General features: G+C 32.5%; 3 protein-coding genes and 1 long non-coding RNA gene across 4 annotated transcripts in view; 1 reads left to right on the plus strand and 3 right to left on the minus strand.

Moving 5' to 3' along the window:
- The window catches only part of LOC145334086 (isocitrate dehydrogenase [NADP]-like), a 341,086-nt gene that overhangs the window by 16,605 nt on the left and 299,962 nt on the right, over positions 1-24,519 (minus strand). The gene's annotated exons all lie outside the window — the stretch shown is intronic.
- On the minus strand, positions 295-8,173 carry LOC145334090 (uncharacterized). The gene is made up of 13 exons (XM_080179374.1): positions 8,001-8,173; positions 7,520-7,641; positions 6,948-7,163; positions 6,246-6,386; positions 5,933-5,998; positions 5,410-5,555; positions 4,744-4,889; positions 4,237-4,320; positions 3,901-3,947; positions 3,306-3,383; positions 2,715-2,808; positions 2,155-2,259; positions 295-1,561 (listed from the first exon to the last, which is right to left on the minus strand). The coding sequence occupies exons 3-13, from the start codon at positions 6,990-6,992 to the stop codon at positions 1,431-1,433; spliced, it is 1,083 nt and encodes a 360-aa protein (XP_080035500.1). The 5' UTR covers positions 6,993-7,163; positions 7,520-7,641; positions 8,001-8,173; the 3' UTR covers positions 295-1,430.
- Positions 8,651-20,092, minus strand: LOC145334457 (NEDD4-binding protein 2-like 1). Its single transcript, XM_080179921.1, has 9 exons — positions 20,013-20,092; positions 19,182-19,282; positions 18,608-18,713; positions 17,991-18,087; positions 17,165-17,230; positions 10,326-10,398; positions 9,872-9,976; positions 8,994-9,088; positions 8,651-8,756 (listed from the first exon to the last, which is right to left on the minus strand). Exons 2-9 carry the CDS (start codon positions 19,251-19,253, stop codon positions 8,651-8,653), a joined length of 720 nt encoding a protein of 239 aa, XP_080036047.1. The 5' UTR covers positions 19,254-19,282; positions 20,013-20,092.
- LOC145333747 (uncharacterized) lies at positions 22,977-24,379 on the plus strand. Its single transcript, XR_013884592.1, has 4 exons — positions 22,977-23,098; positions 23,350-23,512; positions 23,711-23,931; positions 24,218-24,379. It is a non-coding gene; the product is annotated as an uncharacterized LOC145333747 (long non-coding RNA).

Here is a 24,519-nt window from a genome sequence, read left to right on the forward strand (position 1 = left end):
ATAAAAATAAAACATTTAATATTACACTTCAATTCATATTTGAGCAATGTATTGTAACATTTTCTGTAAAAATTTAAAAAAATATAATTTACTTGACATACAGCTTTTTTTATATATAAATATATGGGTATAGTTATTTATCGCATCGTATTTTAGACAGCTTTCCGTGGATATAAAAATGAAAAATTGTAAGAATATAACTAGTTTTATTAACCCTGAGGGTCAGATGGCCCAGGCTAACAATTATTTGCTATATTATTAACATGTGATTCCATACTTTTCGCTTTTTATTACATTTTATAATAAAGTTTTTTAATAATAATAATTATTTTAATATTCATGAAAAAAAAATGTGTAATATGATGCTATCAGGGAGGGAGGGGACAATGGTCAATTTATTACACTAGTCCCACAGTTTTATAATAATGTTTTCTTGTTCGTTGGCTTTGGGGACTTTTTTGAATTTTAATTCATGGTTGGTTCATTAAGTTGAGTGTCAAGGAGTTTTAACTATTAATTGTAAACTACAGAAGGGGTAATTTGGTGTATCATTATTAGAGATGTAAATTAGTTTATCGATCATTGTCTTATCCCTTTAGATCCCTGCTCTAATGTGCTGTGTTTATTCAATTCATGCATAGTGTTTCAAAATAGCAAAAGACATTTGTGCTGTTGTAATAAATCGCAGTTCTATAATTATCATTCATACCAAAAAGAAAAAAGATCATCATTATTTAAAAGTAACAGGATGTATGTCTGTGTGTACCGAAGGATCTCGCTAACCGCTGAACCGATATGGTTCTCATTACAGTCTAGCTCTCATAGGTCATGGAAAGGTTTATATTTTTATTAGGGAAGGCTAAAAGGTCCTGGGAAGGTTTATAGCTATTTTAGGGGAGGGTTCCACAACATCCCCCCCCACAAAAAAAATATAAAATTTTTTTTAGATGTGAAATAAAAATGTGGGAGAAATTGATTTGTACACTTTAAATCTAACTAAAAATTTTATTTAATTTAAATTACCTACAAAATATAATTCTTTTGTATAAATATAACTTTTATGTTAGTGCAACATTTCAAAATATTAATGTCTACAAATATCATAACATACAAATAGTAGGTACACAGCTTTTTATTTTAATAAGCATTGTTACATTTTTTCCAGTCTTAATTATACAAAGCTTAGTCAGTCAATCTAATTAAAATTAGTTATTTCTTTATACTTCATAAAAATATCTCAATAATAAACATATGAAAATAATGTATATAGGTAAATGTATTGTAATTTAAAAATTAAGGCACTTTTTTAAAACTGCAGTAATATTCAAAACAAAAATAAATTGGCTATCAGGTTGTTTATTACACTAGTCCCAAAAGTTTTATAACTAACAACTTTGGGGACTTTATTGAATTGAAAATCCAGTAGGCATCTATTTTCTTGGAAGATATACGGATAAGGCACCAGAATTGAGTTCAGAAAACATGTATCCTTTCTGATTAAGCCAACCAATCACTGCGGGTCTGATCTTGGATTTTCCGTTTTCACTGTTCAACCCACGGCCTGTAAAGAATAGTTATTTCTCGCATCGTATTATAAATAGTTTTCCGCGAAAATAAAATGTACAATTATATGATTAAAACCAGTTTTTTTAGCTCCGAAATGCAGAAGGCACTGGGTAAAAAAAACTGGTTTTAATCTTATGATAATACATTTTTATATTCGTAGAAAACTGGATGTAATATGATGCTAGACATCGTTTTTTCGTATGGATGAGAACCGGTTCTAATCCACCGGATATTAATCGGTTTCGAATGAATACGAGAATATATTTTATTTTCAGTAGGTCTAATGGTTAAAATATACGTGGATATTATGACAGGGGAAAATTTGTCGTCAATTTAAATTGCTATTAGGACCTCCTTTATTGGCCAGTTCGTTGATCCAGTAGGAGAGATGGACTGGGTAAAAAGGGTGGATTAGGGGTATCTTTCACTTAGCCAGCTGTGAGTATAACTTTGTTAAAATCTGGTGCAACATCCAAGTAATAATAATTCAATTATGGGTCTATATTTTCTCTTTGACAGAAATCAAAACATTTCCTTTCATATTAGATGAGTTAGGTAATGAATGTAGAATTATGCATTAGTTAATACCTGTTATTACATCCACTTTGACAGTATTCTTAGATCCATTGTAGTCATTCGTCAGCATCTGTTCTCTGTCTCGTAGAAATGATTGCAGCTGTTTTATGGCGGCTCCTAAAAATGGATATACAATATACGTGGATATTATGACAGAAGCAAAATTGTCGTCAATTTAGGTTGCTATTAACGTGGACATCACTAACTGGTCACTTTGTTCATCCAGTAGGAGGAAAGGAGATGGGGTAAAGAGGGTTGGGAGGATCGCTATTTTTTAGACAGCTAGAAGTTTAACTTTATTAGAGTATGAGATAATCTCGTGTAAGATCCAAGTATTAATAAATCCATTCTCCTAAATGAATAATTCAAATAAGCGATGCTTCTCACTAACTTAAATGTCTATCTGTAACGCTATGGGTGGGTGGAGTATCATTTACCCTCTCCGAATTATTTTAAGGGAGGATTTTTGTTTTCAGATAAAATAAATTGGAAGGGGATATTACTTTCTACTTCCCCCCCCCCCCAGCATCCAATGGACATCCAGGTGATATTTAGGGATAAAGTAATTTTACCTGTGTTTAAATAATGCAGATCAATTTGATTTCTGTTCTTGGTAAAATCATTCGCATTTCTAAACATCTGCAACTGTTTATCTCCCATTTTCTCCTAAATAGAAAAGTATATAATTTAAGTTGTATAAGACATTCAAAGATAAACTGACATAAACCCCAAATTATGATAACAAAATTATCCCTTTTGTAGATTAAATTAATTGATTTTAAAGTTTTGAAACTTAATGTTTGTACCAACCAATCAAACCTTAATAAAAAATAAGTACCCGAAAGTATTAATTTATTTAATGAGGGATAATGTTTGTAAAACTATGTCCCCTTCCCCAAAAAGTAATACCTTCCTTGCAAAATTCAGATTATAAGGCTCACCCCCTATATTTTTAAACAACTTAAAAATAAGGGAAAGGGTTGTTAATGTTATATGTTAACAAGGAGAAGGGTTAGTCTTCCGTTTGTTTAATTTTACTTTAGGTCAGGTTAGGTTATGGTATATTGGGTACTGGACAGTAAGGTAAGAGCACCACAGGTATAGTCCCTGCAGGTTGTCTGTGCTCAGTAGGCAATTTGAATGTAAGCACCAAAAATGCTTACCTTAAAAATCCTGTTCTGTTCCCTGGCCTCAGCAGCATAGTAAGCAGCTGCACCTCGCACCCTGCTGGATTTGGCATTCTGTGGTAATATTAGTTAACTAAGACCTGTATGCAAACAATCTGTAAATATGCTATACTGCATTAGATATTCAAATTTTTATGCAAAGAAAGTGTTGATAAGCATTGTGGGTTCCAATTTAGATTTCAATTATAACCTGTATGCAAACAATGTGTAAATAAGCATAAATGCCTTAGAGGTTCCATTTAAAAGACAGATATTTAAATGATGCCTGAATGCAAACATTGTGTAAATAGGCATTACTGCACTGAAAATGCTAGTTTTACTATGTCCTTTACGCAAAAAAATCATTGCTTCATTGGAAATGCCAGTTTAGAAAATAAATTTTTATAAATTCAGTTATGGGTTACAACTGATTGGAAATGTCAACTAAGAAGACAGATTGTGGACTGTATGAAAACCATGTGTAAAAAGCATTTCTGCATTGGAAATGCCAGTTTAAGACATGTCTAATAATTTTAAAAATAATTTAGAAAAGAAGAATTTTGTGGTATATTATATAAGTTAACAAAATTTCCTGCATGGCTTGTCGATATAATTCATCTCTCTTCTTTCTGTAAACCTCTGTTTATCATAACAATATTTCAATTTCCATTCAAGTAAAATAAGGAATAGTTATTTATCGCAAAGCTTTATAGAATTATACAGTTTTTTTTGCAGATATTGGAATTAAAAATTAAAACCAGTTTTGTTAACCGATTTTATGATTTTTTAATATTCATGGATAATTGTCTGTAATTTGATGCTATATATGATTTTTTAGTATAGCTGAAAACCAGTTCTGATCCAGCGGATATTAATTGGTTAGAAAACCATACTTATGGTGAACAAAAAACTAAGTTGAAATATTTTCCTGTAGAATCATCTATTTCATGGGAGCTAGAAGAAATTCTGTCAGCACTTCGGGATTTAACCACCAGTATTGGCCGTCTCTTTTCTAGATATAAATAGGTCATTAAAAACAATTATGAATAACTGACGGCTACACCCCTAGTAACTAAGGGCTCTGTATTCAAAGGGCCTATAAAAAAGCTATAAACCATCTCAAGTCTTAATCTGAAAATAAAATAACCTAAACGCATCACAGGCCCTATGTAAAGCTAACCTAAGGTAGAGAACCCAATCCTTTCTGAAGTAATTGAGATTTTAGGCTTCAGACAAAAAATCCTTACTACTTCATGCAATAGTCACCAATAAAACAATAAAAGTCACCAAAGTTGTTGAGCTAACGAATAAGAAAACGTTATTATAAAACTTAGTAGGATTAGTGTAATTAGCAGCTCATTGTTCCCTCCCATTGTACTCTCCCTCCCTAGTATTTTACGCATTAACAGCTTTCGCGCCAAAATTAAGAACTAACCTACAAGACTAGCTGTTCGTTGACTCTCAGCAATGGCCTTCTCCATCTCCAGTTTTTCAAAATATTCCGCGGCATTGGGCGCCATAACAACTTTGGGAAACTGTTCCTCACTTTTGATGTCAAGCCTTGCGTCTAGCTCTTCTTCTCTAAAGTACAAATCAATTTAAAGACTAAAACGACCGAACTAATATTGCTTGATTCAATTCTACAAGAGATGCGATTGATACAGAAGATTTTTTTCTTTGAAATATGAAGCAGCAGTAGTTATGGCCGAGATGGATTTATAACTGTTGAAAGACTGGTTAAAAGAATTGTATTCATCTGAGTATTATTGTATAAAAATGTATCTTGTTATATTAAAGTAACAATCTGTGTCTTTTGTACCAAGGGATCTCGCTAACCGCTAAATCAACTACAGTGTAGCTTTGAGAAGGTCTTAGGAAGGTTTATAACTATTTTGTTGTAGGGTACCAAAACCCTCCGAAGAGAATTCGCCCTAGAAAAAATCACCACTCAAAATTAAAAAAAAATCTTTCTTTATAAAACTACAATAATAATTGTCGTGATCGACTCACCCTCGCCCTTCAATTACCCCAAGTACCACAATTCAATTTCAATTAGGAAAAGTAATTTATTCCATCCTGGAAAAAAAATATTAATGTTCACCTGTTTGAAATATAATCAATGAGAGAGCTCTGCCAACATTGGAATAGTTGGGAGGCCAATTCCTTAGGAAGCTTCACGTTGGATAAGATTTCTTCAGTTGTTAACATTTGTAGAATAGATTCGTCTAGAGGTGTTCCAAAACTTTCCTATTAGAGATTTATTATTACAGAATATTTAAGAAAAAACAGCCTTCTATCTTTAAGGGAAACTAAAAAAAGGACATATAGAAAAAAAAGAGTTTTTTGAAAGCTACTCAGCTTAAACAGTTTAAGAAAGCGATACATCCATATTATCTTAGTGGACACATTATCGTATTTTATACAGCTTTCCGCGGATATTAAAAAAAATTTTAGCATTAAAACCAAGGGCCCGGTTTAACAAAACTGTTATTCATTTTGGTATTCGTGGAAAATTGTCTCTAATACAATGCTATACTTTATTTTTCAGTATAACGGTTCCAATACTTCGGTTATTAACCGGTTTTAAAGCCATACTGGAAATATTATTAAGACCCATAGCTAACCTGTAACTTAACAGCTGACATAGGATCCAGAACAAATGGAATTGTATCATCGTTAGTATCATTATATCCTGTTACATCAATATAAACTTTACAATAATTTTAGAAATTATTTGCGAAAAGGAATAACAAAAAGTAATTATGTTAATGATAAAAAAAAATATTTTTTTTTTTTTTTTTTGGGGGGGGGGGCGTTTTTAAGGTGTTTAAAACCTAAAATAAAAAAGGGAGCGTCGAATTTAACTTTCCCCCTACCAGAAGTGCCTTTAGAGTATTCTAGGGGCATAGCCGCTAGTAAAATTATAAAGTGTTCCATTCCTGTAGAATTATTAGTGACAGTTTTTGCTGGACTTTCTGAATCTGCAGTGATTTCATTAAGAAATTTATCTAGTCTCATTTCTTGCTGTTTCTGATGCACGTCCTGGTACACTTCTCTCGTTATATCCATTCTTTTAGCCTTAATTAAAATTCATTTTTCGTAACTGCTCTAAAGTGTCTCAAAAATCAGTCATGTGACGTCATAAAAATAAGGGAGATGAGAGGAGAAGCGGTAAAGAAAACCCCTAAAAAAGAGATGGATAATCCATCATTTTTTATGACGTCACATGGCTGATTTTTGAGACACTTTGTCCAGTTACCATTTTTCTGGTTGTTTTGGATGCACTGCACATATTAAAGAAAAAAAATATAGGGGGCACGAGCAGGGACGCAAGAAAAAGCGAAATAAATCTATAAAAAAAATTGGGGGGCAAATGGAGAAGTCGTCAATTTTACGATGTGTTGCCCCCCAACGACAGCTGACAAACACGTATAGGTTTCGGGATTTTATTCCGAATTAATTTCGTTTTTAGTATAAGCTGACAGGGACGTCCAAGAGGGGGGGGGGGGGGTGTTAAAAGGGTGATTATCCCCAAATTCATTTGGGGGTGCCTAAAGTATACTTGATTTTTCAATATGGCTGAGAACCAGTTCTAATCCATCCGACATTAATAAGATTTATACTTTAAAAAATTCTTACCTTCTTTTGTGCTCTCGATTTCCTTTGCGGTTTGGGATCTTTCATTTTATCAGTCTTTTGATCTTCAGTTCTTGGAGATTCCTCGTTCCAGGATTGTTCTACAGCTGTCTGGTTATTAGCCCAATAGTGTTCTAGCTCATTTGTTTGGGGTGGTGCTTGTTGCCAGCTTGGAGCAGTGGTTGTTGCTGCTGGGGTGTATTCAGGAGCGTTTATCCACTAAGTAATGTAAAATAATAGAGGGGGGAAGGGTTAAATAACTATATGTCCCAACCCTGTGGACCCTGTGCCGACTTTTAATTAGGTCATTGAATATCATACAATGGCGTCGGAAATATTAACACAGCTAGGGTACCCCAAAACTGAAACCAGATAGTTGTCTGGAATATACTTCTATACTTATACATTTATTAAGCAAGAAGGGAACGAGTCATTGAACTGTAAATAATATTTGTTGTCAAAGGTATATAAATCATTCTCTCATTCACTTGCTGTAAAAATCTATAGTTAGCGAGATCTTTCGGTACAAAAACACAGACCGACACAATTCCTGTTACTTTGATGTAAGAATCTACCTGCTCGTTGAAAGTTTGCAGATTTTTAGTTGTGTGAGGACTTAGTAATAAATTTGAATCAAGTGCAAGAATATCAGACTTATTGGAAGCATTACCGGTATTATCAATATCACATGCGGGTACTAAATAGTTACACAGATGCTATATGTTATTAGGTAGTCATGGATCTTAAGGGATAAGACAATGGCCGATAAATTGATGTATATCCCCAATGATGTTACACAAAATTATACCTTTTGTAGACTACATTTAGTAGTAGAAATCTTTGGAAATTGAACTTAATGAACTAACCAATCAAAATTTAATAAAAGTCACCAAAGTTATTAAAAAACTTGGGGAACTAGTGTAATAAACAGCCCAATATCCCCTCCCTCAATGAGTTAAACCGCTTCATATTAGTGTGTGACGTATAAACCTTACTTTTTATTTACCGCAGCCACTTTAACATTGGATTAATGAATAGATAGATAGAGCATCTTTCCTTTAATATCAACATTATCACCACTATCTTCAATAGAATCAAAATTTTCTTCATCAGATTGAAAAATATCTTCACTATTCTCATTAACTTTAATATCGTCACTATTACTAACTAACTGTTTAATTTCTTTTTCATTTACTTTATCAGTGTTGTTGTTTGTTTCTTTATCTCCAATTCCTTTTTTGATGAATTGTTGAAATATAAACCAGCAATTTTACCCAAATTAATGATTCCCTCAAAGTTAAGCACAGAAACCCCTCTCTTTATTTTGAAATGAATTGAAAATTAGGTTTAATACTATTTATTTAATACTTTATGTTAGGTTAGGTTGTATTGGGTACTGGAAATCCCCGCAGGTTTCAGATATCACAGGTATAGGTCCGCTGGGTTAGGGGTTAATAATTTTAATTTATTTTTAAAAATATTGTGAAGGGGGGGATTTCATTGCTTGTTAGTCATTTTAAGGAAAGCATCTAAATAAGATTTCTGCTGCTATAATGAATGCATTTGAAATATTAAAACATTTACTCTATCAAAATAAGTGCTTTGCGTATAATATTTATTGTGAATATTCCCCATAAACTAACATGAATATACTCTGGAATTCATACTGTGATTTACTATTAATAAGTTTTATATTTTTGCTTTTTTTATTTCAACATTCCTTCAGGTTTTTTCAGTTCAACTGGGTCAAAAGTAGGTAGATTAATATTATATCTCTCTGCTAACATCTCCAATGATAAATTCTTTTCATATCTAAAATTATAAAGCTATTTAGATGTAAAGGGATAAGATAATGAAAGATTAATTAATCTTCCCCCGTATAATATAAAAATTAGTGGAAAGAATGATATAAAGTTGAGTATCCAAACGTTTCAACTACTAATTGTAATCTACAGAAAGGGTAATTTTATTTAACATCATTTGAGATTTACATCAATTTATTGGTCATTGTCTTATCTCTTTATATCCCTGCAACAAAATACTTTTTACCTTGCAATCATGAGTTCTATCTTGTCTTTAGGCACATTATGGACGTTGTTTTTGGCCAGGGTTTTGGCATCAAAGGCCCATTCGCTTGTAGGTTCCTAAAAATTAATACGTTTCCTTTAGTTTTATTTCATTTATTTATTCATCTTTCTGTGACAAAAAGGAGGGAAGGGATATTAGATTATAAATTATACTGATGCCCATAGTTTTATGAAAAAGTTACCTATCTCATTCATTATTTAAAAACTTTGGGTACTTTGATAAATATTAATGATTAGTTATTTCAATTTATCATTCATTGTCTTATTCCTTGGAATTCCTGGTAACCAAACTATCAATAAATCAGCAGCATTATAATCTTGATTATCTGTGTCTGTCTGTCTGTCTGTCTGTCTGTCTGTCTGTCTGTCTGTCTGTCTGTCTGTCTGTCTGTCTGTCTGTCTGTCTGTCTGTCTGTCTGTCTGTCTGTCTGTCTGTCTGTCTGTCTGTCTGTCTGTCTGTCTGTCTGTCTGTCTGTCTGTCTGTCTGTCTGTCTGTCTGTCTGTCTGTCTGTCTGTCTGTCTGTCTGTCTATCTATCTATCTATCTATCTATCTATCTATCTATCTATCTATCTATCTATCTATCTATCTATCTATCTATCTATCTATCTATCTATCTATCTATCTATCTATCTATCTATCTATCTATCTATCTATCTATCTATCTATCTATCTATCTACCTGTATAAATATTCTGTATATCTATCTATCTATCTAACTATCTATCTATCTATCTACCTGTATAAATATTCTGTATCTATATTGAGCCCCCATTGCCAAGTATGGACGCATCTCCCAAGACATAGTGTTTGTATTGTCCACTATCTATCTATCTATATACCTGTATAAATATTCTGTATCTATATTGTGCCCCCATAGCCAGGTATGGACGCATCTCCCAGGACATAGTGTTTGTATTGTCAACTATAACCAATCTCTCCCCAGCCTGAAAAAAGATAATATCATTAGTATATTTTGCAGAGAGAGATATGGGACAATGGGATATTTATTACACTAGTCTTTTGTTTTAAAATAACGTTAACACAACAAATTTAGGGTCTTCACACGAATTTTGATTAGTTGGTTTATTAAGTTGAGTGTTCAAGCGTTTCAGCCATTTATTTTACGCTACAGATGAAGTACTTTTGTGTATCATCATTGGGGATGTAAATCAATTTATCGGCCATCGTCTCATCCCTTTAGGTACTTGCTTTACCAATTATTATAAACAAAATTTCCCCTCTGTAGATAACACTTTCAAAAATGCTTCAGAACCAGTTCAAAATAACTTTTACCTGGAGGGCATTTTTAACAACAGCTTGGTTATATCCATGCGCGTCTGGTAGGTCAGCTGGGTTAAACACATACCTAGATAGATAGATAGATAGGATAGACATATAGATAAGATAGATAAGATAGATAGATAGATAGATAGACAACAGCATGGTTATATCCCTGCGCGTCTGGTAGGTCAGCTGGGTTAAACACATACCTAGATAGATAGATAGATAGATAACAGCTTGGTTATATACATGCGCGTCTGGTAGGTCACCTGGGTTAAACACATACCTAAATAGATAAATACTTAAAAGTAAAACAACATTTTATCTTAAATTTTTATTTTCTTTTACTCAGAGTTTCATGCTTCTGCAATCATCAGAAAGAGACTATTTTTTTCATTAAAAATAAATACGTGGATTTTTTACAAATGTTTTAGAGGATTTTAAAAAAAAATTGTATTACAATATATAAAAAAGAACTATGTTAAACAGCTACAGTCTGGCCAAAAGATGATTTCTTCTATGCATACATTTAGAGAAAATTTCATGCCGCTTGTTGATAGATGAGTTTTTGTCAGAATTGAGAATTGAAACTTTCTCCATTAAGCAAAGCTGACACTTGTTAGATCCAGGATCAAAAGTAGGTTGCAAAGAAACAATATCCCATTTAATATTGTAAGGTTTTTGTTCTTCTTTCAAATTCCAAATAAAACCAGAGAGCCGTGTACTTTTTTGAAGATGGAGAAGGTTGAATGAAGATTTGTGATTATTGTATCTCGTTTTGAATGTTGTAGATGCTTGACCAATATAGGTTGATGATGTCTGGTCTGATTCTACAGTAGCTTTGTAGATTAAGGATTCAGTAAGACATTTACCATCTAGCGGACACACTGTTCCCCTCCTGCAATTACATCCAGCTTCAGTCAGGTTTTTGGATTGACCCAGGATCTTTTTGTTGTGGCTGGAGATCACACTGGACATGTTAGCCATACAGCTGTAAGATATCTTTATGGTATTTCTATTAAAGTATTTTTTCATATCTCTATTGTTTGAAAAGTGTTTATCTACGAGCTTCAAAAATTCTTTACCAATGTTTGTAGCCAATGCTGAATTGTAGGGAGGACAAAACCAATGAACTTTTCTGCTCCTTTGCCGTCTATTTTGATTTCCTTGTTGACCATTATTTTTTTGATAGTTGAGGTTTTTATTGTAGCCTGATGCCTTGAGTGCGTCTTCATACTGATGTTTTTCAGAATTGAAAAGCTCTTCATTGCTGGAAAGATCAAACAACCGTTTTTCAACCATCGTAGGCAGGTCTTTCTTGGTGGATGGTGGATGGCAAGACTTGATGTTAATGTAGTTAGGTTTGTCGTTCGGTTTTCTGTATGGTTTAAAGTTGCCCGATTCCAGATCCAGGTTGACATCTAGAAAATTTGTGGTTTTAATGTTTGTAGTTACTGTGATTTTTAAGCCTTCTTGTCCAAAAGTGTTGATAACTTGTTTTCTGATTCTGTCTATTTGTGGCCCAGATACCGATAAGACTGCCAACCCATCATCTCTGTACAAACCTACATTTTCTTGAGGGAACACTGCTTCTAGCTTGTTAAGAAGGTACAGCCCAACTAAATCTGACACTTCGGCTGAGTCATATCCACCCATAGGAACATCAAAGTTGTCGCCAGTCTTCTTCACCCAAGGTTCATTATCTGAGAACAGGAATGTTTTTCTGGAGTGAAAAATTATTTGTTTATCTTGATCCGAAATGTTAACAAATTGGGACCCAAAAACAATAGCTCTGTTAAGAAGGCTTTCCGTGATGCTTGGATAAAAACTTTCAATATCGAACTGGAAGAATTTGAGGGTATTCTTATTCTGTAAATTGTTGAACCAATCAAGAGTGTCTTTTGTGCTTCTCCACTGGTTAGAGTTAGTACTTGATCTTATGCATTTATTTATATTGTCTAAGATTTGTTTTGAAATCATACCAATTTTTGTTTTAGCTGGATTGATTAATCTGCATTCTACACGTCCAGGAAAGCTATTTTTATGATCTTTAACGGTTACATAGCTGGAAGGTTTGGCTAGAACTTCGATTCTATCAGCAATCCCAAGTTCAGTTGCTATCTCGGCTGCTTCCATGTTAACTTCATCAATGTTGTTGGCATCACACTTCTTATAATTGTTGGTAATGTTATTTTTAAGTAGTTGATTGTACTTGGCCACAGGAATTTCATACAGGTTTGAAGTTTTATCTGCACTCACTATGACATCTTTGCTGTCTTTTACTTTTTTACAATCATCTCGAAGCTTTTGTTGAAATTGGCTTGTTACAGGTTTAAATTTAATATTTTCAATCAATTTGATCAAATCATCTTCAAAACCTCGTAGCTGTTTAAGCTCATCAAACTGTGGGACACTTCTGTTTGATTTGAATCCATAGGTTTCCTTACTTTCAGTATCAGAAGGGTAACAAATAAAATACCAGGCCCATCTTAGAGTGTTGACAAATTTTTCTACTTTACTGATTAGCTGCTTTTTGTACTGTAGTCTTGAAGGTATTGGTATGTTCTTCAATGAATATGGAATATCGAAACGTTTCATTGTTGTTCAGAAGTTACCTCGGTGAACAGAGTGCTCAACTGTAGCCAGGAGCTAGGACAAATGTTGGTTACCAAGGTAGACAAGAGTGCTCTACATAGAGTATTCTATGGAGCCCATTACTTAAAAGTAAAACAACATTTTATCTTAAATTTTTATTTTCTTTTACTCAGAGTTTCATGCTTCTGCAATCATCAGAAAGAGACTATTTTTTTCATTAAAAATAAATACGTGGATTTTTTACAAATGTTTTAGAGGATTTTAAAAAAAAATTGTATTACAATATATAAAAAAATAGATAAATAGATAGATAGACATATAGATAAGATAGATAGATAGATAGATAGACAACAGCTTGGTTATATCCATGCGCGTCTGGTAGGTCAGCTGGGTTAAACACATACCTAGATAGATAGATATGATAATAGATAGATAGAAAGATAACAGCTTGGCTATATCCATGTGCGTCTTGTAGATCAGCTGGGTTAAACACATACCTAGATAGATAGGTAGATAGATAAATAGAATATAGATAGATAGATAACCAAAGAATAAGAAAACGCTATTTAAGGATTGTAGGGACTAGTATTATTAACAGCCCATTCTATTCTATCTCTCTGAATAATTGATGGTGTAAAACACCACCTATATAAATATAAAAGTGTATTAACACTAAAACCAATGAGTACTTCAGATTGGTAGATTATGTAATAAAATGAATTATTATTTAGAGTTACTTATGATAAAAAATATATTTATTCAAAACACTATTTTAAAACATAAATTAAAATAACATAATTAAACTAGATCTAAAACTTAATCTTAATTGTTTAATATCTATGTATTACTATAAACTATTTTAAAAATGTAAACAAATGAGACTCCTAGCGTCAAAGAAATAAACTATATATTATACAAGTTTTCTTTATTTGACAAAAATTTTTTGGGGAGTTTCTCCTATTTCTAGCCCCTGCGAGGGGCTCTAACCCTGGGGGGCCAGTTGTCTGACCCTATGGGGCAATAACCCTACCTAGCATAAGACGAAACGCCCCTTAAGAGGCGTTGTCACGAAAGGGACTATACCCAAATAATCATCTATACTAAAATCTTTGCCAACAGAGATAAATAAATAGACAGTATATATAGCTAAAATAAGAATATAAGAGATTAACTCACAAACAAAATAATAATTTTACATATTTATTCCGACATTACAAATTGTTTTGAGTATTCTTAATCTTTTAAGATGTCTATGTAAAACAAGAATTGATAGATAGATAGATGCAAAAATTACAAATAGATTGAGAATAGATAGATAGATTGTTTACTTGTCTTAAGCAATAAAATAATAATCTTCAGGTATTATAAAACTGCCATTAATTACAGATAGATAGATGGATAGATTATAAATATATGCAGAATAGATAGATAGACTAGAAATAGATGAAGAATAGAAATAGATGAAGAATAGTAAAATAGATGAATACATTACAAATAGATGGATAGATTACTTACTTGTTTTTGACCATAAAATAGTAATCCGTACAAAATAATCAACCAATAAGATAGATGGATAGATGATTAGATTATAAATAGTCTTGTCTTTAAACATAAAATAATAATCCGTTCTGAAAAACTTGCCAATATTGACAGATAGATAGATGGATAGATTATAAATAGATGGAGAATAGATTAGATAGAGACTCAATTGCAGACTGGCCAGCCAATTTTGAAAATAAAAAACGTATATAACGTACACAAAAAAAGTACGTTACGTACTTAAAAAAAAAAAAAAACGTACATTCCTAAGAAAAATAATGAATATGTTATCCTAACTACCTATAATCAATACATTTAAGACTACTAGCGACTACCTGCAAAGGAGAACCAAAGCGGACTGACAGATATCCTATTACTTTATTTAAAAGATCTAGTGTCTACGCTCCTAAAGGCCACTGTTATTACATACAAAGTATATCCTATTATAAGGACCAGCGACTACGCGGCCCTTAGAGGCCTCTAGAGGAACTTGATTAGGGGGGAGTTGAATACAAAAACCCATTTTTTTATTTTTTATTTAAAAATAAATAGTAATAAACAAGGATGACAACATCCATGGGTAGCGAAACTTAAAAGTAATGGATGGAAATCGGGGGAAAAAAATAAACTATAGAGTAGTGTCATACAAAATAAGCATTTAACTTATTTAAATTACAAAACCTTTTAAAAAAATTATAAAAACGTGAAAATCTAGGAATAAATTCAGCCCCCCAACCAATAAGCAAATCTCAATGAAACTTAGTGAAAGTATTAAGAATGAAAACTTATACAATCCCTGAAAATTACAACCCTCTATCAAGAATATCAGTAGAGAAAATAACAAAAAACCTATACATCTAGGAATCGATCTAGCACTGCAACAGATAGACAAACCTTAAAGAAACTTTTTGAAAATGTGTAGAATGTGATTTTATTTATTCACTGAAAATTTAAGCCGTCTATCTTGAACAGGAGTCGAGAAAACCATGAAAATTTGAAAATCTAGGAATAGATCTCGAACCAAACCAAATGGCAAATCTCAATGAAAATATGTAGAATGTGAACTTATTTAATCAAAAACAGGAGCCGAGAAAATCACGTTTCCCGATAGCGTAACGGACTGACAAAGTGATTATAAAGTAGCTTCGCTAATAATTTTTTTTAGTGAGGGGGGGGGGTAGTCGAACACTCCTATTTCTGATTTCAGTTTTAAAAAGAAAATAGGGGAACGGTGGTGATTTTTTTCTAAGAGTGATTTCTCTTGGGAGAGTGGTTGTACCCTCTCCCAGGACCTATGAAAAGCTACCCTGTAAAGGAGAACCATATCGGTTTAGCTGTTAGCGAGAACCTTCGGTACCAACAGACAGACATACATCCTGTTATTGCGTACTAAGTATATCCTGGTATAAAAAGTAGTTTTTTGTCTGATGCTTAAGATTTTCCTAACTACTGAACCGATTGATTACTTAATTCAGGGAAACTTTACACAGTTACCGAGATGGTTTTATGCTATTTTTCTACCATTTTTAATGCAGGTTCTTGAAGTAATATAGAAGGACGAAAGAAAATAGCCTACAACCTCACCCAGATCATGTCGGTTCAGCAGTTAGCGAGATTCTTCGCTACAGAAGAAAAGGATTTATAGGATATACATATAATAGGATATAGGGTTATTTTGTCTAATGCTAAAGATCTCAGAAAATACTTGTCTTTAATACAAAGTAAAACAATTTCTGTCTGTCTAAAGCTTAAGATCTTGGTAACCACTGAAAAGATTAGATTCTACTCTTCAGGGAATATATTTTCTGGTCCTGTGGTGGTTTTAGGCTATTTTCTTGGAGTTTGGAGGGGACGAAGACTCTAGACGCTAGGGACGAAGCTGCTAATCCTAGTTGTAAGTAAAAAGCTTTAAGTGTCAACCCCCCCCCCCCCCCAAGAAAATAGCTTAAAACCATCACAGGACTAATAGGTATATTCACTGAAGAGTAGAGCCCAATAGGTTCAGTGGTTACTGAGATCTTAAGCTTCTGATAGACAGACGGACAAATAGACAGACAGATATCATTCTACTTTGTATTATAGATAATATACTATTTTTGTAATGCTTTTTGTACAAATACAAATACTTTTATACTTATATTTGATTCTTATTCTTTAAAAACTGAAGATACCAAGAAGAGACTTCTTAATTCTAAACTGAACACCTGATATCTCGAAATATTTACCTAAGAATATAAAAAAATTTGAAAAAAAAATAATGTAAAATCCATAAATTTTAACTATAAGTTATAATAACATATATGCATAATTTACCTACATATTTTTGTTCTATGAAAATTTAAGATATTATTGAATTTATTTAATATAATACACCTGTTATTGTTTTTGTAAAAATTTTCGTACAAAACATACAAATTAATTTTCTACTAATATTTGATTCTTATTCTTAAAAAAAACGTAAAACGTGCAAAAAGACAAAATACGTAACGTACACAATACACATCTCAATATAACGTCCAGAACGTACTCAGATTCGATACGTTACGTACAAAACGTACACTCTGGCCAGTCTGCAATTGTGTTTAACCATAAAATAATCATCCACATACTGAAAAATTGCCAAAAAATACACATAAATAGGTGAATTGATTGTGAATAGATGGAGAGTAGATGAATAGATTACTAATAGATTAAGAATAGATGAATAGATAACTTACTTGTCTTTAACCATGAAATAATCATCTGTGCTGAAAACTTTGCCAGTCTTGAAAGCTTGAATGTACCTAAATAGAACTATTAGACGATCATAAATTAGGAAAATAATTAAGTTTTTATAATAGTCATTCATCGCATCGTATTATAGACAGCTTTTAGCGGATATTTAAATGAAAAATTATAAGATTAGAACCAGTTTTGCTAGCATCAAGCCCCGAAGGCCTGGGCTAACAAAATTTGTATTAGTTCTATTTTTTTTCTAAGTTTTCTTGCTGAAGCGTTATAGGATTCATCAATATCATACCAGATTTAAAATCAATAAGACAATTCTAACGTGCCTAAATTAACGATAACAGCTATCCGTTACGGACGGACGGACGTGCGGACCCTTATTAATGGATATCGTATAGAATACGTGGATATATTGACAGGGGAAAAATTCTCATCAATTTAGGCTACTAATATGGAAATGGATCTCATTATTTGGTCAGTTCGTTCATCCAGTAGAAGGAGAGGAGATGGGGTGAAGATGGGGAGTATCGTTATTTTAGCCAGCTATGATTATCAATTTATTACCTAAAGTACATGAAAATCTAGTGCAACATCCAAGTAACAATATATCGATTCCCTTATTTTAGAATAGAGTTTTCTTATTCGTTGGCTTAACAACTTTGGAGATTTAGAGAATATTTGGTTCATTAAGTTGATGGTCCAAACGTTTAAACCACTAATTTTAACCTTAAGAAGGGGTATTTTTATCATTGGGCAGGGCATGTGCATCAATTTATCGGCCATTGTCTTATCCATTTAGATCACTGTAAAACCTACCTATTTGCCAGAAAAGATTTTCCACAGCCTGGTGGGCCCCGCATTAAAATAAGAATATTTCTACCAGCTTCAAACTCAGTTATGACTTCGGCATTACCTAAAATAGATAGATAGATTTGATTTCTTGTTACATATGATATGAAGTTGTAGGTTTTTTTCTCTGTTGAGTTCTCCAATTAATTGAAAAGTTCAATCCTATAATATGAAGTAGTAAAAGTTTTTGTCTCAAGCTTAAGATCTCAGAGAATACTAATCCGAAATGGTTGTACTTTTCAAGGAATCTAGTTATATGTCTAGGGATGGTTTTATTATATTTTCCTGAACTCCTTCGTCCTTCCTAAGGGCTAGTGGCAAAGCACTAGTATATTTAGAATATACTAAAAGTATGATAAGATATATACCTATATTAAGGATTTATTCTATTATATAAAGTAGTAAGGTTTATTTGTTTCTTAAGATCTCGCTCCATTTAGGAAAGCTTTACATAGTTCCTGTGCTGGTTTTAGGCTATTTTTATATGATATCAACAAAAATATTACTGTAAAATAAACAACAAGAAATAAACAGACTGAAATTTACTATTCAATTAGTATTAAGTATAAAAATAAACAGAATACCTATTTTCTTCAAATCTTCAACCACATTAATATCAAGCTCATAAGTTGCAGTTTCAACTACCATTGGTTTCTTCACTTTGGGAGATACTGGCGGCTTTTTGGCTACCTAACATATTAGACTACTATATTTCTCATTACATAGGTAAAATGTGAAAAGTAAAATAACAAGGATGACAACATCCATAAGTAACAAACTACAAAAAAACAAGCGTACAAAGTGAATCAAGGAAATTTTCAGTAGTTATAAAAATATATTAGAAAGGAAAGAAGATATTAGGAATGATAAAAAATTACGAAACCTGTCATAAAAAATATTTATGTGTCTTTTATTGCATGACCCATGGGTTGACTGACAAAGTAAGTTGTATACTGGATGCTCTTTGGAATTGATTGATTATCCATGGTTTCTCCAAGTCTCCTGGAGTAGTACGAGACACTTTTGTATCATCAATCAATCAATCAAATGCTCTTTGAAAAACCTTCACAAATAAATCAGCAATCTATCTTCAACGGTAGCAGAGAAGATAAAAAGAAGAATATATGAAAATCGAAAAATAAATTATAAAATTCTTACCATATTCCAAGAAGAACCCTGATCAGAATTGAGAGCATCTTTTTCTATCTCTTGTATATTAAGCTTTTCCATTTCACCGGTAAAATTTATATACTGCTCATCTGGTTAACAATATAAATTATTTGCATTTTTCCCCCCCAAACTTTTCAATAATTGGGGTAGGGTGCGGGAATCTAAAGGGTCAAGACAATGGACGATAAATTGATGTACATCCACAATGATGATACACCAAAATAACCCCTTCTGTAAAGTACAATCAGTGACGGAAACGTTTGGACACTCAACTTAATGATCCAACCAATCAAAATTCAATAAAAGTCCCCTTGTAATAAACAGATACATATCCCCGTCCTTCCCGGGTAGGATGTATAGTGTATACAATGTTCAGCTCTTTTAGGAAATGGTCGAAATTGGCACCAATTTAAAATAAAATTCTATAGACTAAAATTATGAGATGAAAAGTGTGGACTGCTAGTTATGAAACAACGAATCAAACCTCAATCAAAGTACCTACCCAAACTTTTTGAGCAAAACAACAAAGATAACATGGTTTTAAAACTTTGGGTACCTGAGAAATTTACAGTCCAAGGTCTATTTCATTTAGCGTATTTTCCGCTTAACCTTATTCAGAACAGTTTGACTTAAAAAGGGCTTTTGTCTAAAAGGTTACACCCAACTTTTCGGAAAATAAGTTAAAAAATGTCCCTCTTTTACCTGTCTGAAATTATACTAAATATTTTCTTGCTTCGCATTTATGGACGTTGTCATCCTTATTCCAATAACGATTAGCAGATAGTTTTTGTTTATAAAATTTAATAATTGACTTGTTTCCTTGTTTTTGAGTTTGATTAGCTTGGATATGACTAGAAGACGTTGGTTCAGCATTATAACTATATTCTAATCAAAGACAATGACAATAACTTTAAAAAAATTAGCAAAATCCAAATAAACATTCCTGAGACACTCCAAATTAAAGCAAGGTTTTGCGGACGGAAACCGGACATACAAACTTTTATGAGATCATTATTAGATGTCCCAAGGGACATACATACAAAAAACGAGAAAGCACTAAAACTATATGCATACTTTTCAAAAAGGAGTAACAATGACAAAGTACAAGGTAGACAAAGATTCTTTATCAGTTTAAAGCCACTTTTGTTCATAGGATTTGTTGTATGTATTCAGGTCTTGGGAAGAAAATTGGCAGTTATCAAAAGATGCTGAACAATAAACATGACCTTTTTTTCCATTCCTAAAACCCTGCACCCACAAAATTTACCTTACCCAAAGTAATAAACGAAGAGCTACTCTCCCCCCGCCCCTTATTTTATTTTATTTAAAAAATATGTGGTTGGGGGCGTTATCAGTGCTCAATAAGGTTCTTTGTGTGTAAGCACCAAATAGTTTGTTTTCAAAATCATTGTCAATGTCCCTGAATTGTTAATAGGTAGAGTTTCTTCCTGATCCAGAATTTCCTCAGCTACCATACACAACAAAATATCAGCTAAACAAAAAAATGTCTTTTTAAAGGGATTTTTTTTGTGCATTTGAGGTAAGAAGCAATTTTAAATAACAATCATTTAATAGTTATTTGTCGCATCGTATCATTGACAGCTTTCCGCAGATATTAATCTCAATATATAATTTTTATTTTAATATTCATGGAAAATTGTAATACAATGCTAAACATGACTTTTTAGTATGGCTGAAAACCGATTCTAATCCAGCAATTATTTATCGGAAATGTATTACTAGATTATTGTCAGATTTTTTTCATTGAAAATATTTTAAGACCTATCAAGCCATAATATACATGAAAATTCTAAGGGGCGTCGTAGCTCAGTGGTAACGCACTGAGTTACGGTGATGAGAGTTCGAGTTCTAATCCCCATGTGGCAACTCGAATTTCTCAGTTGAATACATTCACGCAACTTCTCCTGGTTGTGTAAGAAGGGTATTATTGAGTAAGTTTGGATACTTAATAGTCACGTACATAATATCAGTACTACCCTTATCCCAAGCTCCTCTGCGGAGAGTGTCATTCATTACGGTGACTTAATTTGGGACACCTGCCTCACTCGGCGAGGGTGAGGTAATAATGAGTAGCTCTCATGTGATAGCGGGTCAAGTCATAATGTGCTTGAACGTGGAGCTTGATAGCACTAGTGGGCTATACAAAAGTGTCTCAGCCTACTCCATGACTACTTAGGTCCAAACCCTAAGAGACTATGGCTAATCAATCAATCAATGAAAATCCTAAAATTGAAATTAGTATTGTTGGTTCGAGCCTTCGGCCCTGCTGGGCCTACAAAACTAGAATTAATATTATAATTATTCATATATATTATCTAAGGAAAGCTGTCTATAATACGATGCAATAAATAACGATTACTAGGTAATTAAAGATATAGATCACATTAAATTGAGGAAAATTTTGGCAGGGGATGGCGATCAGTTTACTTTGGAGACGGACAGACAGACATCTTATCTCTTTTAAATAAAAAAAATTACAAACAAACATATGTTTCTTACCAGCTGAATTAAAATCTCTATGTGTTTCTTCCAAGATCATCATTATAACTTCTCTCTAAGATTAAAAAAAAATTATTTCAAGATTAATTTGAGTAACAAAGCTACTACCTATAATGCACAGGTGTATATTCTGCATAAAATATTTACCCCCAATTTGTTAAAATCTAAATTTCCAATCATTCTAAGGGATTTTCGTGTCTGTAGATGAAAGGATAAGTAGCTTTTTGCTAACTATCAAATATTTCCACACATCTTTTGGGTCCGATTTAAAAAAATTTTCTGGATAATAGCATCAGCTGATGATTCAAGTGTACTTTATCTTTCAAGAAGCAAAATCTATTAATCTTAGGCTAGTCTAATAAAAAAAACAGATAGATTCAATGAAAATTAAAGATATTTTTACAGACATACGTGAGAATTTTTAGGCCTTATAAAAACACTTTTGGTCTATAATATTGTGTATCACAATTTGGGATGTTCATAAATCTATCGTCCATTGTCTTATCCCTTGATATCCCTGAATGTAATAATAAAAAGTAATTGTAGAGAAGCCGCACTATTACTAAGGGATCTAAAGGGAGAAGACAATCACCGATAAATTGATGTACATCCCAAATGATGATGCACAATATTACCCTTTATGAAGATTACAACGGTGTAAGATTCTAATCTGAACTCTTTTAGATGCACCACAGTTGTCTGGACAGAACAAGTGGAAATTTCAAAGCTATCAAATTGACGAGGACCAACCAGCCCAGCATTAAGTAATTGAAGAATATATGTGGATGTTGATAGAGATTGATGTAAACCGATGGATATGAGATGTTCATTAAGTCAAAGCAACCAAAATATAAGTCATGGAATGTTGAAGGAATCTACAGAACTTGCAAGATGTCTACATTCTTCAATAATCCATCATGCCACCCTTTGTGTTTTGAATCATTATATCTTTCTCCTTATTCAAGTCTTTAACTTCCAATTTATTGATTTTATTCCTATTATTAAATTCGTCAAATGCTTTGCTAAATTCAAACCTACATAAACAGCAAAAAATAGTATAAATATCAAAAAAAGTACAAAATACAATTTTATATCAAATGTTTTTCTAATGTCAAACTAGCATTAATAATAATGATAAATAAACTGTTCCCACCTTGCCAGAGGAACTGATGAGATATTAAAATGTTTTCTTATGTCTAATAAGAATTAATTGTACAAATAATCTGTTCCCACCTTGCCAGAGGAACTAATGAGATAAATAAATTCAAATGTAATTCCATGTCTGAAAGGCAATTAGCAGAGTTTTAAAAAAAGTTTTATCTTTCAGACTATTTTAACCAGTAATAATGTTAATAATTCATACATAAATAAGGTGGCTTTAACAGGTATATAAGCTTATTTATTAATTATTTATATGGACGTCTATGAGGTATATTTAGTTAAAGGAGTTAAAATAAATGGCAACTTTTTATTGGGCTTAGTTATATGAGAATTCTGCATAAAGTGATAAAAAGAAACCTGCATAATAATCTACAAAATTATAGTCTTTTAAGAAGTAAATATTTCAACATACATTAATCTTACTTTCTTCAGCTCTTAACTGAGTAACTTCAACATCTAACAGCAACCTTTTTAGGTTGATGAGATCGGCCAAACCTTAAAGTCCATTGCCAGCTGAGAGTTCATCCAGTTGCTGAATAAATAGTGGAAAACTAACTACTACAGATCTGTGGAGCCTGTCTGATCCAAATAGTGTGAGAGCTACTGTGGAGCTTAAGCCTACACTATAGCTGCCAAAGGTATAATTTCCTTACAATTTATTTGAACCAATAAGAGTCCATCAATGATTCCTCAATGTTCTAAATGTAATTGGAAATGTGAATGAGTCCTGTGGCCACCACAATTATAAATAAGACCTTCCATAGCCGCCTCATAATAGTGTTGACTATGTCCTGTGGCCACCTATATGAACCCACTAATGGTTTCTTTTTGTTCAGGACTCGGATCAGGAGTTCAAAGCCTTTGTAGCAGGCCCAGAGATAGGACAATTGATAATAATTAAGCAAAATCAAGAGCCTTAACCAACAGATATCAAAACTAATAAATTAAGAAGATCAAAGTGGAAGTTTCACCAACCACAACAACGCCAATGTGGGATATTGAACAGTACTAGTCATAATCCGGGTGTTCCTGAAAACAGAAACAGCATACCTGCAATGTAAGTTTTTATTCATCCTTGAAACTAAGCCCATTTGCCGAACTTCTTACAGTGAAAATAGGACTTTTAATAAGCTTATATACATTTTATATTTTATTAACCTTCTTTTATCTTTATTTTATTTCTACAATAATAGTTACTGTTAAAGCCTTCGTCTATTGTATATAAATATACTGTTGTAATAAATGTTGGTCTTTTAAAAATTTTACCTAAACTTTAACTTAACTTCATTTGAATCAAATCTTTAATTCACAATACCAAAAATAATTCTCCTTTTTTATTTTAGGTAATTTTTTACCGTAAAAGAACCTAAGAGAGAATTTGAATTATGAGTAATGAATGCATATGCTTTAAGACTGAAAATGAAATGAAGACGCTGTCAGACTAGGAACAGACGGCACCTGAGGGTTGGATTGGCTGAAGCATAAGGTACTTGCCATCCGCCACAAACGGTGAAACGTTTGGACAGTGACACTCAACTTAATGAACCAACCAATCAAAATTCAATAAAAGTCCCTAAAGTTGAAAGCTAACGAATAAGAAAACTTGATTACAAAACTTTGGGGTCTAGTTTAATAAACAATCCAA

Source organism: Acartia tonsa, chromosome 12, assembly GCF_053477335.1.
Source record: "Acartia tonsa isolate MP-2025a chromosome 12, ASM5347733v1, whole genome shotgun sequence".
Taxonomy (NCBI): Eukaryota; Metazoa; Arthropoda; class Copepoda; order Calanoida; family Acartiidae; genus Acartia; species Acartia tonsa.

Bases quoted from the DNA above. Each gene is read 5' to 3' on its own strand.
- LOC145334090 (XM_080179374.1), bottom strand. From the start codon at position 6,992: ATGAAAGATCCCAAACCGCAAAGGAAATCGAGAGCACAAAAGAAG. The intron at 4,890-5,409 runs GTGAACATTAAT...TTTGTACTTTAG, and splicing joins ATTGATTATATTTCAAACAG to AGAAGAAGAGCTAGACGCAA. The intron at 2,260-2,714 runs GTAAAATTACTT...ATCCATTTTTAG, and splicing joins TCTGCATTATTTAAACACAG to GAGCCGCCATAAAACAGCTG.
- LOC145334457 (XM_080179921.1), bottom strand. From the start codon at position 19,253: ATGGAAAAGCTTAATATACAAGAGATAGAAAAAGATGCTCTCAATTCT. The intron at 10,399-17,164 runs GTAAGTTATCTA...CTATCTATCTAG, and splicing joins TATTTCATGGTTAAAGACAA to GTATGTGTTTAACCCAGCTG. The intron at 8,757-8,993 runs GTAAAAAGTATT...TTATAATTTTAG, and splicing joins ATAGAACTCATGATTGCAAG to ATATGAAAAGAATTTATCAT.